The sequence below is a fragment of the Stenella coeruleoalba genome (genome assembly GCF_951394435.1).
Source record: "Stenella coeruleoalba genome assembly, chromosome: 17".
Classification (NCBI taxonomy): Eukaryota; Metazoa; Chordata; class Mammalia; order Artiodactyla; family Delphinidae; genus Stenella; species Stenella coeruleoalba.
This window is the reverse complement of record NC_137163.1, coordinates 396,000-411,269: the sequence shown is the minus strand read 5'-3', so window position 1 is coordinate 411,269 and position 15,270 is coordinate 396,000. Positions and strand designations below refer to the sequence as shown.

Sequence of the window (15,270 nt, the reverse complement as noted above, 5' to 3'; positions counted from 1 at the left end):
CAAAATAAGATGTTTGCTCTGAGTTGTTTTCCAGGAACTTGGAGTCACCTGTGTCCAGTCTGAGCTCAAGCCAGTTAAGACTGGTTGGGACCACCAACCCTAAAACTGGGCCTGCACAGGTGTCCAGTGAATGACCTTTTGACATCGGAGGGCCCAAACCCCCACCCTCAGATCATGTCCATTTTTTAACATGGTCCCATGAAGAAGCAGGTAATTCAGACACGCCTCTGCAGAACACAGATTACGTCGCCTTTTTCCTACCTCCAATCTCCTCTCCCCACGCTTAAGATCACCCTGCCTTCTTTTCTTTTTGGCCACGCAGCTTGTAGGATCTAGTTCACCGAACATGGAACCAGGCCCGGGCCGTCGGCAGTGAAAGTGTTGGAGTGCTCATCACTGGGCTGCCAGGAATTCCCCCAACCTGCTTCTTTGTCCCGTAAATATCCCACGCCCCTACTTTGGGGAAGCCAATCTGAGATCTGTCCTCCCGTCCCCTCACTTGGCTGCCTATGAATAAACCCTTTCTCTGCTGGTGTGGCTCACTGCTCATTGGGCAGGGAGGCCTCATTCCAGAGCGCTCTGACAGCAAGGTGAACCCCTCCGAAGGCCACAGCAGGGAGGGAGGCGGCAGCAGCGGCTTCCTTTATTAGAGGCTTGGGCGTGTGGGGAGGGCGGGGCACGGCTCAGCCAGTCAGAGGTGCCTGAAGAAGAGCTTGGGTCCCCGATCCAGGGTGCATGCTTTGGGGCCCAGCTGGCTGGGCAGCAGCCGGTGCAGGGCATCCCGGTCCTCAGCAGAGAGACGTCTGCTGCACAGCTGCAGCTCCTGCAGCTGCACTGTTAAGTTGTCCCAGAGGCGCAGGCCCAGGGGGCCCTGGACAGCACAGCCTGCAGAGGGGAAGCAGGAGTAGGCCTCAGGCTATGGCCGGGGGCCCGCGGGAACCAGTGGTGTTCGTAGAGGGGGCCCTGTGGGGCTTTCCTCTTTAGCAGTGTGGCCCTCGGGAGGAAACACACTTCCTCTGAGGCCCCAAGGGCTGCAGCGAGGGGCATGAGCAAAGGCCAGCAGAGGCCCGATAATTCTCTAGGAAGGAGTGTGCTCTCCCAGGCCTAGTGTGCCCAGGACTGTGGACTCCCTTCCCAGCCAGTGGTCAGGCACAAGGGAGGTTGGCTAAAGTAAACACCGCATTCACGTCTGTGCCTCTGCCATTGTCTGACGATGCCTGGGTCTCTCCCTCCATAAAACTGACCCAATGGGCTACCTGTGAGTCTCAAGACACTGAGCTACAAGGCTCAATCCTCAGAGACACCAGAGAATACCCAGCAGGCTCACGACCCAGGGAGTTTGGTGAGAGGGTGCAGGTGCCCAGAAGCCAGGTGTGTGGGGAGCAGCCCCTCAGCTGAGCGCAGGTCTCCTACCAGCCCACCTTCAGGGGGGCCTTCCTGGAGGAGCCAGCCTGGCCCTGTGGGCCCGTGGGTGAGGAGCAGGAAGAACCCAGGGATCCCCTGTGTGTAGACCCACTCCCAGCCCTGGTTCTCCTAGACGGCAAAGCCTGGTCTGCCCTGCCCTGGGCCCCAGCAAGATGTGCCAGGCCGCTGGGCGGCCAGTTCACCAAACGCACCTCCCTGGGGTCCTTCTCAAGACAGCTCTGGTAGGGTCCTGCACCAGGGCGTGGCCAGAGAAACCAGCTAAGTCAGGCCACAGGCCTGGACGGCAGGGTCAGGGCAGCCTTGGCCAGGAAGCGGGAGGGTCCCTCAGAGGCAGGTATTGCCACCCTAGCCCGACGTCCCTCTCTCGGTGACAACAGGAACGAGGAAGTCCCTGTGGCACTGGGTCCCCCGGCCATGGTCTCGAGGGTCAGGCTGACCGGGCCAGAGGCAGAGACCCACGGTCCTCCCGCCCTACGGTTTGAGGAGCGAGGCTCACACCTGCTTCCAGTCACACTGGTCACCGTCCTCCACTGTGGCGACCCCAAGGGGCCCAGCGCACCCTTGCGGTCTGGCTGGTGGCGGTGACGGCCCCTTCAGAGGAGGCACCTGGGCCTAAGGCAGGTCCTCGAGGAGGGAGCTGTGTCACCAGTTCCAGTGTGGCAGGTGTAGCCACCATACCCAGAGCTCACCTGACAGGCCGAGGAAGCTGAGGCCTTGGGGCCGCCCTTGGAGGGCAGACAGGAGCTCCTCCAGGCCGGCACAGCTGATCTTGGGGTTGGCAGACAGGTCCAGCGAGACCAGCGAGGGGCAGAGAGGCAGACATCTGAGACAGGGAAGAAGCCTGGGGGTCAGCTTCCATCACGAGGGGAAGCTGCCCCAGGTGACCCCAAGGCTCGGGGAGCTGCAGGCCAGGACCACAGGCTTTGCCCCCAGCCTGGCACGGGTGTCTCACACTCCTGCGAGCCAGCTGAGGCTGGAGGGCCACAGAAGCCGTGGCCCGTGCCTGGGCTGCTGGACAAAAGGTGACAGGAGGGGACACACCAGAGAGAAAGAGTCTCGAGAGCCGTGGGAGCATGAAGAGAGACACGAGGGCCAGCCAGGAGGCAGGCTAGTGGCTGGCGGCCAGGCCTCGGGGCATGCTGGGGCAAGGAGCCCCAGCTTCCCCGGGCTCCTGGGCCCTGAGATCAGAACCCCTGCAGGATGGTGGTGGCACGAGCTGGCTGGCATTACCTGCTCAGATCTCTCACGGCCTCGTCGCCCAGGTGGTTTGCCGACAGGCCCAGGTGCTCCAGGGCGCAGCCTTCCTAGACAGCGGAGGCCCAAGGGGAGCCGGCCTGAGTGGGGCAGTGGGGCACCTGCCCTCCCTGCCTCCCTGGATCCCAGTTGTCCTTCCTGCTGGCCAGGAATTCACAGCCTGAGGCAGGCAGGTCTACAGAAACCTTTCCCCGCCTCTGTTTTGTCCAAACGTGCAAAGCCTCTTCCCAGCACCACCCGCCAATCCTGGGTGGCCCAAGGTGCCTCTGGCTTAGTGTCCCTCCTTGACCGCATACCTTGGTCAGGTAGCTGACCACGGGCTCCGTGAGGCCTGGGTCGCTCTTGCTGGCGGCCACAGAGCTCAGCTCCAGGCGTAGGAGGGTGCGGGCTGGCAGGCTCTGCAGGGCCTGGGCCAGGGCGGAGGCACCCAGGCCGTTGTAGGACAGGGACAGTGTCTTCAGGCACTTGGCGCCTATACCAAGGGCCAGAACCTCTGTCAGCCCCGTGTGCCGCCGCCCCCAGCCCTGCCGCACAGTCCTGGGCCCGGAACCCTCGTGACCCTCGGGAAGCCGTCCTCGTCCCTGAGGTTTGGTGTGCAGGGAAACTGGGGTGGCTCTGGCCCAGTGTCTCCCAGTGGGGAGGGGGCAGAACTGGACTCCTGAGCCCAGCTTCTTCCCACCATTTCGGGGTCCTCTACCTGCCCCTACTCACAACAGGATGGCCCCAGGTGACCTGAGACAGGCCCTAGGCTGGGACATCCACATGTGGTGGGGTGGGTCGGGGAGTACTCCGTCTGCCACCCCAGTCCTAGACCCCTCCTCCCCTGCCGCTGTGCTCATAGCTCTGTGGAAAGCCCCCTAGAGGACCCCAGTTTCCAGCTTCTCAGGGCTGGGATGGCGGGTCTCTGCAGCCCCAGTGGGCTTGTGGTGGAATCGTCTCTGGCAAACGGGATGCTCAGACCTGGTGAGAGCTGTGGGGCTGGGCTCTGGCCTGCAGCGTAGCTGGGACTGGGGCTGTGTCCTGAGGGGGCCGCCCAGGCCAGGCGAGCACCCAACGTCCCTCTGAGCCCAGACAGGTCCAGCACCTGCACGTCTACCTACGTGCTCCCGAAAGCTGGGCTCGTGCCCTAGCAGTCCTTGTGCTGGAGGCTCTCTGAGCCCTTGGGGCCAGGGAGTGGACGTGCCTGGCAGCTCACCTTGGAAGGCGCTGCGCAGGGCAGCCTGGTGGTTCAGGAAGAAGCTGCGGCCAAAGCCACAGGCCTGGAGGTGCAGGGTGCTGAGCAAGGGGCAGGCCCGTAGGATGGAGGCCAGGGCCTGGCCACAGCCATCCCCGAGGGGGTTCATGCTTAAGTCCAGTTCTTCCAAGTTCTGTGGAGACATGGGTTCCCCAGAGGATCTGGTCTGGGCCACCCGGAGCTGGGTATTGGCCAGCACTCTCAACCGCACCTTCCCCCCCAGGGATGGGCTAGAGGTGGACGTTCAGATGCTGCCCTGGTACCGGTCCGCCGTTCCCCACGCCTCTACCTGCAAGGCGGGCTGCCCCTGGAGACCCACAGCAAGCTGGCGCAGCCCTTCAGCGCCCAGGTGATTGGAGGAGAGGTCGAGGAGGGTCAGGCCGGGCACGGTGTCCAGGGCAGCCAGCAGCTCGGCGACACATCCATCCCCCAGCCGGTTCCCGGCGAGGCGGAGCTCCCGGAGTGCCGAGTGCAGCTTCAGGGCCCGCAGCAGCGGGGTGAGCTGGGCCTGGCGCAGCGCCAGGGAGCAGGCACTGAACGCGGGGCCTGAGCCCTGCTGCTCCATCGCCTGCAGCACGTGCTGGTGCGCCCCTGGAGGGGGGACGTGGCGTCACCAGGGCCAGAGCCTGCCTGTCCTGCCCTGTGCATCACGAGAGGCAAACCAGGCAGCCCCTCCTCACTCACGAGCCCTGGGGCTGCCACCAGAGGCCTGTGGACCCCATGGCCCAGGAGCCACGCCGCACAGCCGGTGGGTGGCGCTCACCCACCTCCAGACGGGGCCAGTCTCCCCCACCCCAGCCCACTACCTACGCACAGGGCTGCCCACCCCAGCCCACTACCTACGCACAGGGCTGCCCACCCCAGCCCACTACCTACGCACAGGGCTGCTCACCCCAGCCCACTACCTACGCACAGGGCTGCTCACCCCAGCCCACTACCTACGCACAGGGCTGCTCACCCCAGCCCACTACCTACGCACAGGGCTGCTCACCCCAGCCCACTACCTACGCACAGGGCTGCCCACCCCAGCCCACTACCTACGCACAGGGCTGCCCACCCCAGCCCACTACCTACGCACAGGGCTGCCCACCCCAGCCCACTACCTACGCACAGGGCTGCCCACCCCAGCCCACTACCTACGCACAGGGCTGCCCACCCCAGCCCACTACCTACGCACAGGGCTGCCCACCCCAGCCCACTACCTACGCACAGGGCTGCCCACCCCAGCCCACTACCTACGCACAGGGCTGCCCACCCCAGCCCACTACCTACGCACAGGGCTGCTCACCCCAGCCCACTACCTACGCACAGGGCTGCTCACCCCAGCCCACTACCTACGCACAGGGCTGCTCACCCCACCCCACTACCTACGCACAGGGCTGCTCACCCCAGCCCACTACCTACGCACAGGGCTGCTCACCCCACCCCACTACCTACGCACAGGGCTGCTCACCCCACCCCACTACCTACGCACAGGGCTGCTCACCCCAGCCCACTACCTACGCACAGGGCTGCTCACCCCAGCCCACTACCTACGCACAGGGCTGCTCACCCCACCCCACTACCTACGCACAGGGCTGCCCACCCCAGCCCACTACCTACGCACAGGGCTGCCCACCCCACCCCACTACCTACGCACAGGGCTGCCCACCCCACCCCACTACCTACGCACAGGGCTGCCCACCCCAGCCCACTACCTACGCACAGGGCTGCTCACCCCAGCCCACTACCTACGCACAGGGCTGCCCACCCCAGCCCACTACCTACGCACAGGGCTGCCCACCCCACCCCACTACCTACGCACAGGGCTGCTCACCCCACCCCACTACCTACGCACAGGGCTGCTCACCCCAGCCCACTACCTACGCACAGGGCTGCTCACCCCACCCCACTACCTACGCACAGGGCTGCTCACCCCACCCCACTACCTACACACAGGGCTGCTAGGTAGGGAAGGAAAAGCCAAGAACAGGTGGGCTGGGAAGGAACCCTGGTGGGCACCTGGGGTCCTGGGAGTTGAGGCCCGCAGACCTGGGAGTGGCACGGGCAGGAGGAGCCCACACACCCAGCCCTCTGCCCAGGCCACCGCCGCAGGGCCCCCTGGGCCCTTACCTTGCTCCAGGCTCTGGCAGGCCCGGCGGTAGCGGTCCGTCAGCGGGGGAAGGTCCCACGAAGTCACCTCAGCCAACACCTGGAAGGCACCAGCGGTGTGCAGCCCCCGGCACCCAGTATTGGCGAACACCCCGAACTCAGGGCCTGGCCTGCCACTCACCTCCTCATTGCTCTGCAGCACGTCGGAGATGGGGTCCTGTGGGGCCAGCAGGGCCCCCTCTTTTTGTAGGGAGAGCCGAGGCAGCAGCCCAGAGGCCTGGTAGTAACGCTGGGCGGCCTGCTCAGCCAGCCAGGCCACGGAGTGGGTCTCCCTGCTGTGGGGACAGAGGTCGAGCTGAGTCCTGGACCTGGCCAGGTTCCCGCACACGTTGAGGAGCGGCCCCCGGGGTCCTGCCATCCCAGCTTGGCATCCACAGCTCCCTCGTCTGGCTCCTTCCTCTCCCCCTGCCCCTATGTGTGACATGCCAGTGCCCCGTGCACACATGCAGCACCTCCGGGCTGTTTCTAGGGACGCAGGGCCTCCCCGAGCCTGTGTCTGCCATCACCTCCCCCAGCTGCCAGCCCCCCCAAGGTGGGGTATAAAACCAGATGGATTCGCATCGCACATTCCACGCCATCTGCAGCCATGAAGGCCCTCTGCTGCCCCTGGGCACCATTCCCTGGCCCAGAACCCGCAGTGGCGCACAGGGGGCCAGGGGTTGGGAGAAAACAGGTGACACCTTACCTCTGTGGAACGGGGATGAGGAAAAGATTATGCTGAACACGAACTCGAACTCGGATGGGAGGGAGCAGGGCCTGACCCTAGCAGGTGTGGGCGGGGAAAGACAGCCTGAGTCAGGGAAGACGGAGCCCCCTGCCCACCACCCCCAACCGCCCCAGCCTGGGAGGCAGCTCTGCTCCAGGCCTGCACACCCACCAAGGGCTGGCCTGCTGCAGGGCTTCCCCCAATGGGCTCCAAGGCCCTGGGGACATCAGGGCTCCGCGGGGGCTCTGCGGCTGAGCTGCAGGCTCCATCTGCTCTGACCCGTGCGCTCCAACTCTTGAGACGGGACAGCCGGCTCTTCCGGGCCCGGGCCCGAGGCCTGATGGCGCTCGCCTCGCTGCCTGACCCCGAGGCACTGTGTCTGCTGCCATCCGCACTGCTATGGGGGCGGGGCGGGTAGCTGCCCCCATGACCATGGGCCAGCGGCAAGTCCTCTTCTAGCCAGTCCCCGGCCAAGCACTCCTCCTCAGGGAGGAGTGCTGCCCGGGGGCTGGGGGCCTCGCCGGGGCCTCGAGGGGGGCTGGGGCGCAGGTGGTATCTCTGGGCACTGCCCACACTGCGGATGGCCGCCCGGTAGGCTGCCCAGCCGGCACTCGCAGTGGCTGCCTCTCCGTCACTGGCGGGGCTGGGCATCCGGGGCCTCTTCTGGGGTGGCCGGGGCGGACCTGGGTTTTCCTCCCCATCCGAGCTGCCACCGCTGGCCAGCTTATGCCTGCTCCTCCGAGGCCTGGCCGCGGCTGGCACCGCCAGCCCCTGGGAGACCCTGGCCCTGGCCTCACAGGCTTCTGGGGGTCCTGGGCTGGGACTTGAGGGAGGAGAAGTCTCAGGGTCAAAAACATGGTTACTTGGGACGGTCGGGGGAGCCAGGGAGCTGTGGGGAGCTGCAGAGAGATTGAACCTATTGTGAGGCAGTGCCTGGCACCATCCCCGCCACCCAGGGCCCGGGGACCCTCAGGCTACGGAGCGAGGTCCTTAGGAGCAGAGGAGGTCCCCGCTTGCCTTGGCCCGAAGAGGCCGCCTGGAGCAGCGTCTCCATGGCAGCAGCCTTCTCTCGCGTCTCGCCATCCAGATCCTTGCAGTACAGCTTCACCCACTGCTGCAGCGTCTCCAGCGGGCTGCGGCCCTGTGGGGTACCCAGCTAAGCAGGGCTGGCAGTGGCAGTACCGCCAACCACGTGCGGCCCACGCCTGCCTGGCCTGAGTCTGTGCTCACCTTCCTGGTTCGAAGAGTGACCGATGCTCCTCGCTCGATGAGCAGCTGGGCCACCTCAAAGTGGCCACAGTTGAGAGCATCGTGCAGGGGAGTGATACCCTCACAGCCTTGGCCACCCGGGTCATCCACCGCGGCCCCGTGGTCCAGCAGGAAACGGACGATGTCTGTGGACGGGGGGTATGAGCCAGCTCCCAGGCCCTTCCTTGGAAGGGACCCTTTCCCTCTCCCTATCGTATGCTAGCACCCCGCAGCCCCACACTCACCCAGATGCCCGTAGTTGCAGGCCTCGTGCAAGGGTGTCCAACCACAGTAGTCCCGAGGGTTCAGGGGGTGGCCCTGTGACAAAGAATGGGAAGGAGCCTGGCCCCGAGTAGCCCCCAGCCTGGCCTTGCCCTGGGGCTCTGGAGCCTGACGAGGGCCCCCGGGGCCCACCCCCGAGCCTGGCCCTGGCCCAGGTCACACCAGAGTGAGGGAGACACTGGCCACAACAAGTACAGAGTCCCCAGTGCCGGCTCCGGCCCCTGTACCCTGCCCTGGCCCCTGGGGAGACAGTACCCCAGCGAGAGCCCCTGCTATGGCCGCAGGGTGACTGGGGTGGGGCAGCGGGCCCACCTGCCTCACGAGGTCCTGGACACGGCCCAGCTGGCCCTCGATGCAGGCTCGGTGCAGCAGGGTCTCCCCGACGTCGTTGCGCCGGTTCCACTGTGGGCACAGTCGCCCCGTGGGGGCGTAGGCGTGAGGGGATGGGGCGGCACTGGTGGGCACGGGAGGGCGACACGCGCTCAGCCGCTGTGCTCACCTTGCTCACCCTCCGCCGGCCCAGGCAGCCCTGAAGCTCCTCCTCCTCCAACCGCTGGGACCCGTCAACTTCATCCTCTGGAACAGAGCCAGGCCCACCAGCCCAGGTGAGCCTAGCCCCTGCCCCGGCTCCGCTGCGCCCAGGAGCCTGCTCTGTGGGGCAGCCTCCCCCACCCCAGACCTCCGCTGTCTCCTTCCTGGGAAGCATCCTTGTCGGGCCACGTCAGGCCCAGGGTGAAGACAGCTCGCCCCCGGGGCCCAGGCGCCCTCCACCTGCACGACTCCCGGTGCCTCTGCCTTCTCCCGCCTGCTCTCAGCCCGACACCACCACCACCCCCCCGCCCCGGCTCCCTCCTGCGCCTCCTTCCCTTCTCCTCCGGGGGTAACTGCCTATGCCTATCGGAAAGTCGGAAAGTCGCCTGAAGTTCTCCTTTTCGGGTCCTCTCTCCCCGCCCCTCCTGCGGACCCTCCCCCACACCTGCATACGAGCTCAGCACCCCGCTAAGGCAAGGCTGAAACTTCCCGGGGGTTTTGGAGGCCCCTCAAGTTCAAAACTGAAGCCACTCCTTCTGGCCTCAGGGACCGTGCAGCCGGGAGCCAGCTGACTGCTGAAGCCCACCCACTGGCCCGCTGCCTGAGCCGGCTTCCGCCACAGCCCACCCTCACAGCCGCCCCTCGGAGCTGAGCACGCTGGCCTCAGGGGAACCGCGCAGGCCCTCGAGGGTCTCGGGACCGCCTGTGGTGCGTTTCCCCAGGTCTGCCCCGAGCCACCTCCCCTGCAGACGCCCGCCAGCTTCCCGGCACCGGCCCCTCCAAGAACGTCCCCCGGCTGTGCCCGGCTCCCTGCAACCCCCCCACCTCCACCCTCCTCCACCTGCCTCACCTGCGCCAGTTACCCACCCGGCGCTGGGCTGTTCCCTCCCATCCTGAGGCTGTGAGCAGGACCCACCGGCCCGGCCCCGGCGTCAGGGAGGGAACACCGGGGCTGCCAGCATGGCATCCGAGCCTCACCGCTCTCTGAGAGCTCCACCTCGATGGCCTCCAGGGCGGCGGCATCCCCCTCGTCCCCCTCGTCGTCCTCGTCGTCCTCGTCCCCCTCATCCTCCTCGTCTTCAGCCGCTCTCAGCTCCTGCAGCCTGGCTTCAGTGCCAGGGGCCTCCTGAGGCTGCAGCCTCAGCTGCACCGCGTGGAGGTGCCGTAAGACCTGCCTCTGAGGAGCGGGGGACACCCAGCTCAGGGCCAGAGCAGAGATGGGGGCGGGGGACAGGGGGACGGGCGGGCCGCGGGGAAGCTGTACGTGGGGATCCCAGCACGGGTGGGCGGGCTCCCACACCTGCAGCCGCGGCTGCTGGGCTTGCTGCGCACAGCTGAGAGCCTTCTGGAAGCACGGCGCCAGCACCTCGTAAGCATCCCCGGCGTCCTCGCGGGACAGCGCGATGTTCAACCAGGTCTTGGCCTCCTAGAGGAGGAGGCGTGAACTCGGTGGCGGCCGCCCCCGCACCCAGCTGGCCCCGGCTCCCCATGGCTGCCCACACGAGACAGGAGGACGACAGCCCTCCCGTGCCCATCCCCAAGGGCAGCAATCCTGGGACAGAGCCCCGGGCAGGGCAGGGCGCCGTGACCCCTCACCTCCAGGGCGCTGCCGTCCCGCAGCCTCAGCTCCTCTTCATAGTGGCGCACGGCCTGGCGGTGGTCCTTCATGTCCCCCAGGGTGGCAGCCAGGGACACGTGGATGACGGCCAGCTCAGGCCCCGGCCTGTTTAGCAGCTCCGCAAACTGCAGCTGGGAAGGCGGCAACAGTGAGGCCAGGGCTGCGCCACACCCCGCAGCCCACAGCCCCGGTGCCCTCGTCCCCGCCCCAGCCCGGGCACGCACCTGCTTCTGGTAGGCCGCGGCAGCCTTGGGGAAGTCGCCCGCCTTGGAGAACAGGTCACCCAGCTGCTCACAGATGCCCATGGCGCCCCGCGGGTCACTCTCCTCAGACTCCTCCAGCTGCTGCTGCAGGCGGACCACCGCGAGCACTGCCAGAAAGAGCCTGGTGCGGGGGCGGCACAGCCTGGGGCCTGGCCCTGTGCCCTTAGGCAGCCAGCCACCTGCCCGAGCCTCCGCTCACCCACCGGTAAGGGGGGTGGTAGGAGGAACTACCTCGTGGGGTCGCAGCAAGAATAGAAGAACCAACTAACGACAAGTCAGGGCAGGGGCTGGTCCGCAGCATGGGGTGGGGGCCTGCTGACCGCCACTTACCAGTCCTGCTAGGCCACACGCACCGTCCACGCTCCCACCCCATTAGGCGGGGCGGCTTTTCTCTAGTTTGCCAACGAAGCTGGCTTGTGCATAGACACTAGTCTCCTGACCACCCTGGGTGCCCCTCTGACACTCTGTGCTGAACGTAGCTCAGAGAAAAATGAGGCCCCTCCCAACAAGAAGCGGGGGGAGACGGGTGCCCTACTGGCGCTGCCACCTCCCGAAGGACACACGCCCAGGCCTCCTCTGCTGAAGGACGGGAGCCCTCCCTACTCCTTCTCAGGGGGTTCAGCACCCCCCCGATCCCCTCCTAGGCTCACCATACTTGAGAGTCCGGCAGACCACTGCCTTCTGCAAAGGCTTCTGGGAACCAAGCCGATAGGCCTTCTTCAAGGCTCTCTTGGCGGCCAAAAAATCCCCTAGGTCTTGGAGGACCTGGAGGGCAAGGGAAGGTGAGGCCCGCAGGCTCCTGCAGGCCCAAGCCCACCCGGGAGCAGAGCCCGGAGCCACCAAGAACCAGCACCTCCGAGAGGAGCAGGCAGCATTCGCTCTCCATGGAGCCCTGCTTCAGGGTGCGTGCGCACTTCCGCGCCCCCTCCAGGCAGCGCATGGCCTGAGAGTGCTGCCCCCGCCGCCAGTGGATGGCGCCGAGGTTGTAGCGGGCGCGAAACAGGTCTTCGTACAGGTGGTTCTGCCTGGGGGTGGGACAGGATCTCAGTGCCCGGGGCACTGTCGCTTAGGGACAGCGCAGCAAGCACCCACCGATGCCACTTAGGGTTCCGGCCCCCACAAAGCCAAGGCTGCCCCTCTGCTAACAGGAAACTGACTGGGCAGAGGGGTGAGGTCAGCCCGGCTGCCCTCTCGGGAGGACCCTGGGAGCAGCCCAGGCCCCAGCCACTCCCTCCTGGGGCCGAGCGGGGGCCTTACTCGGCAAGGAAGATGCTCTTCGTGAAGTAGGCGTGGCATAGCGCCGCCTGCTGCAGGCTGTCACAGGTGAGGCCCACGTTGAGGTAAAGTCGGGTCCTCATCTCACTCAGCTCTCTCTTGGTCAGTGAGCCTGGAAGACGCCCCTCCAGACACTCAGTGCCTTACCCCCACTTGGGGTCTCCAGCTCTGGGCCCTGGCCAACCTCTCCTGGACCCCTCCTCCAGCCTCTCACTGTAGGTGCCAGGGGTTCTGCTGCAGGTAGAGCAGAGTGAAAAAGAGCAAAGGCAGCCGGACCCGAGGTCGTGAGGAGCACAGGCTCTGCGGGGCAGGGGGCGGGGGGGGGGGGAGGGCTGCTGCTTCTGAGAACCAATCTCAATCTCACAAAAGGAGGGTCCAGACAGGGGGACCCACCACACGGGCAGGGCGGGCAACGGGGCTGTAGCCTCTTCTCCCTGCAGAGCTCAGGAGGCAGAAGGTGGGGAGGGCCAGTCTCCAAGGGCAATTACCCTGCAGCTTCTCATCTACGATAGCCAGGCTTTTCTCGAAGGCATCCTGTGCCTGTAGCAAGGCATCCTGTGACTGGTGGTGGTCAAAGATGTCCAAGTGGGTGCGGCCAATGGTGGCCCAGGCCCTCTGCTGCTCAACATGGTTGCACAGGGAACATGCGAGCTCCAGGTAGCGGTGCTGGTGCTGCAGCACAGAAGAATGGTCGCTGTGAGCCAACCCCACGTCAAGCAAACCCCACGTGTCCCCCAAGCCCCCACAGAGCAGGCCAAAACTAGGCTGCAACACCCCGTTTTCTCTATGCTAAGGGCTGACTGCGGGGACCGTAGCACCACACTCAGACCAGCCAAAGTCACTGGGGGAGACACTGACCGGAAGTTAGCTGGGCTGTGGCAGCCCCAGAAGCCAGGGCCAGGTCAGCTCTGTGTGGACAGAGGGCCTGTGGCACACCCACCCGAGGACTAGGCTACCTGAGCCCAGCGCAGCGTGTCCCCCTCTCCCCTCCAGCCAGAGGCCTGGACAGCAGAGACTGGGCCTCCCTTCTCAGAAACGGACCCCCAGGATATGAGAGCCCAGGAGAGCTGGGTGTGGCCAGCGTGGGGGTCCACGTCGCGGCCTCCGCCCACCTGCAGGGCAGCCGAGTAGTCCTCCATCTCCGCCAGCCGCTCTCCGATCTTGCGGTGGGCCACGGCGCAGCCCAGGGGGTCGTCGGCCGACTCCAAGAGCTGCAGCTCCTGCTGGTGCTCTCGCAGGGCCTCCGCGTAGCACCCTGCGCGGGCGGGACAGGCTTCAGTCTGGCCGGGCAGAGGGCCAGGGGCCGCGAGGGCCAGTGGGGCAGCGGCCGGCGGCACTCAGGAAGGCCCCCCCGCCCCCCCCCCACACACCCCGTCCTCCCGGATCCTCGCTCCCAGGCCCGGACTCCACCCCACGCACCATGGCTAGCCAGGAGCTCCCCCAGCTGGTGGCAGACGGCTGCCTCCTCCCGCAGCTGCCCGCTCCTCTGGGCCTTAGCCTTGGCCTTGCTTAACTCTGCAGAAAGAAGAACGAGGCCTGGGTGCTAAGCTTCTCCGCCCGGGAGGGCCAGGCCCGCCCCCGGCCCCCGCGTTCCGGCGCTAGTCCCTGGACTCACGGCGAAGCTCGCGGTCCAAGCTCATACTCCAGCCGCCGTGCCGAGGGTTCCGGACTTCCCGCGCTCTAGCGCCGCCACATTAGCCCCACCCCCAGGCCCAGCGCGCAGGCCCACTCCTGACGCGGAGTGTCCCGGGAAGTGTAGTTCAACCGCCCGATGCATCCTGGTAGTTGTAGTAGGGCTGGCGCAGGGGCGGGAAGAGCGGCGGGCGTCTCCGTGGACTCCTGGGTCTTCCTCTAGAGCTGAGCGCCCCCCCGCCCCGCCCTGCCCCGCCCCGCCCCGCCCCGCATCCCGTATCCCGCATCCGCCCTTGGGATGGGGTCTCCTGGGCTCCCGCCGCGTGCTGCCGCATCCCGCACACAAGCAAACCTACCCACCCACGCTACCTGACCTGAGGAACGGCCTGCCCTCGCGTGGGAGGAGAGGAAGTCCTCGGAGACCACGGGCACTTGAGCACTCAGATTTGGGGCACGATCAGAGGAGGCGCCCCGCAGAGCCTGCGGATCAGCCTTGAACGCTCCACAGTCGTCACACGTGGGGACTCCGACCCCCAGTGCTACCGGCGGGAGGGGGGCTGTGTGTTTCAAAAAGAATCGAGCGCGGTCCTGCTTCCTCAGTGTGTACGCCAGTTTTGTATTCCTGGAAAACTCAGCGTGCGCTCGTTAAAACTGCAAAACCGTCTTGTGCTGAGAGGTAAAGGGAGCAGGATCCGGGCTCGGAGCGCTGTGACCAACCTCTCAACTGCATTAGATCGGGGGTGTGGGGAGCCTGGGGACCTCTAAATATCCGTCCTTTCCCCCCACCCCTGCCTCGAAAACCTGCCGGGCCTCGGGGCTCGCAGTCCCCACCCTGCCGCGCGGCCCTGGGCCCTAGGTGCCAGGGCTCGCGCCCCAAAGTCCCCAGAGGAGGCCCGGAAGGAGTGGGAGATGGGCACTTTTATTTCCTGTGGAAATGGAAACAGACCCAGTGGGGTACCCGGGAGGGAGCCATGTGGAAGGTGGCTGGTCCCCAGGTCCAGGGGAGGCTGCAGGCGTGAGGGTGAGCTTGAAGAGCAGCAGGACGGCCTCCTCTTTGAAGGGTGTGGTGCTCCCTCCCCCTCCCTCCACCGTGGGGTCCCAGGAGACAGGACCGGAGGCTTGAAACCAAGGTGCTGCTTGGCAGGCAGGCTGGTGAGGTGCAAGGGGCACAGTGAGAGGCAGGGTGGGCATGGGGGAGCCGAGCCATGGAAACAGAGACTGTCTCAGCAGAACGGGTGAGACGGCACCTCCCCCGAGAGCCTTTCCCACTCCAGCACCAACATTCCCAGGACAGCCCAGGTCCTGGGGCCTGATCTCCCTTCAGAGAGGACCCAGCTTCTCTAGCCTTGGCCTCCCCACTGATCAGACAGGAATGTGCATATGAGGATGCCAGCAAGGGCTGAAGGCCTGGGGTGGGGAGGCCGCAGGCTCGGGGCCAGCAGCTGACCCCTGGCTGGGAGGCTATCAGAGCCCAGGGAAGCCCATCCACGAGGCTGTCTTCTTGTAAGGAAATACAAACGAAACTTGGTTTGGACCTTTTTAAAAACTGTAGTCACATACAGAAATATCCAAAGAGAACACAGACCACAAAAGCAACATAATGTTAAGTCGTTTCCGACAGCGGTAAAAACACCTCTTCACTCCTCTCTTT

General features: G+C 66.0%; 1 protein-coding gene across 1 annotated transcript; it reads right to left on the bottom strand.

Moving 5' to 3' along the window:
• Nucleotides 1-202: 202 nt before the first annotated feature.
• TONSL (tonsoku like, DNA repair protein) lies at nt 203-13,689 on the bottom strand. Its single transcript, XM_079901421.1, has 26 exons — nt 13,603-13,689; nt 13,407-13,502; nt 13,100-13,242; nt 12,476-12,659; nt 11,970-12,099; nt 11,566-11,737; nt 11,363-11,477; nt 10,674-10,819; nt 10,428-10,580; nt 10,132-10,257; nt 9,810-10,008; nt 8,800-8,876; nt 8,613-8,702; nt 8,264-8,336; nt 8,001-8,164; nt 7,788-7,911; nt 6,942-7,669; nt 6,750-6,826; nt 6,186-6,339; nt 6,026-6,104; nt 4,203-4,504; nt 3,875-4,046; nt 2,976-3,151; nt 2,656-2,729; nt 2,115-2,248; nt 203-885 (listed from the first exon to the last, which is right to left on the bottom strand). The coding sequence occupies exons 1-26, from the start codon at nt 13,625-13,627 to the stop codon at nt 692-694; spliced, it is 4,107 nt and encodes a 1,368-aa protein (XP_079757547.1). The 5' UTR covers nt 13,628-13,689; the 3' UTR covers nt 203-691.
• Nucleotides 13,690-15,270: the final 1,581 nt, after the last annotated feature.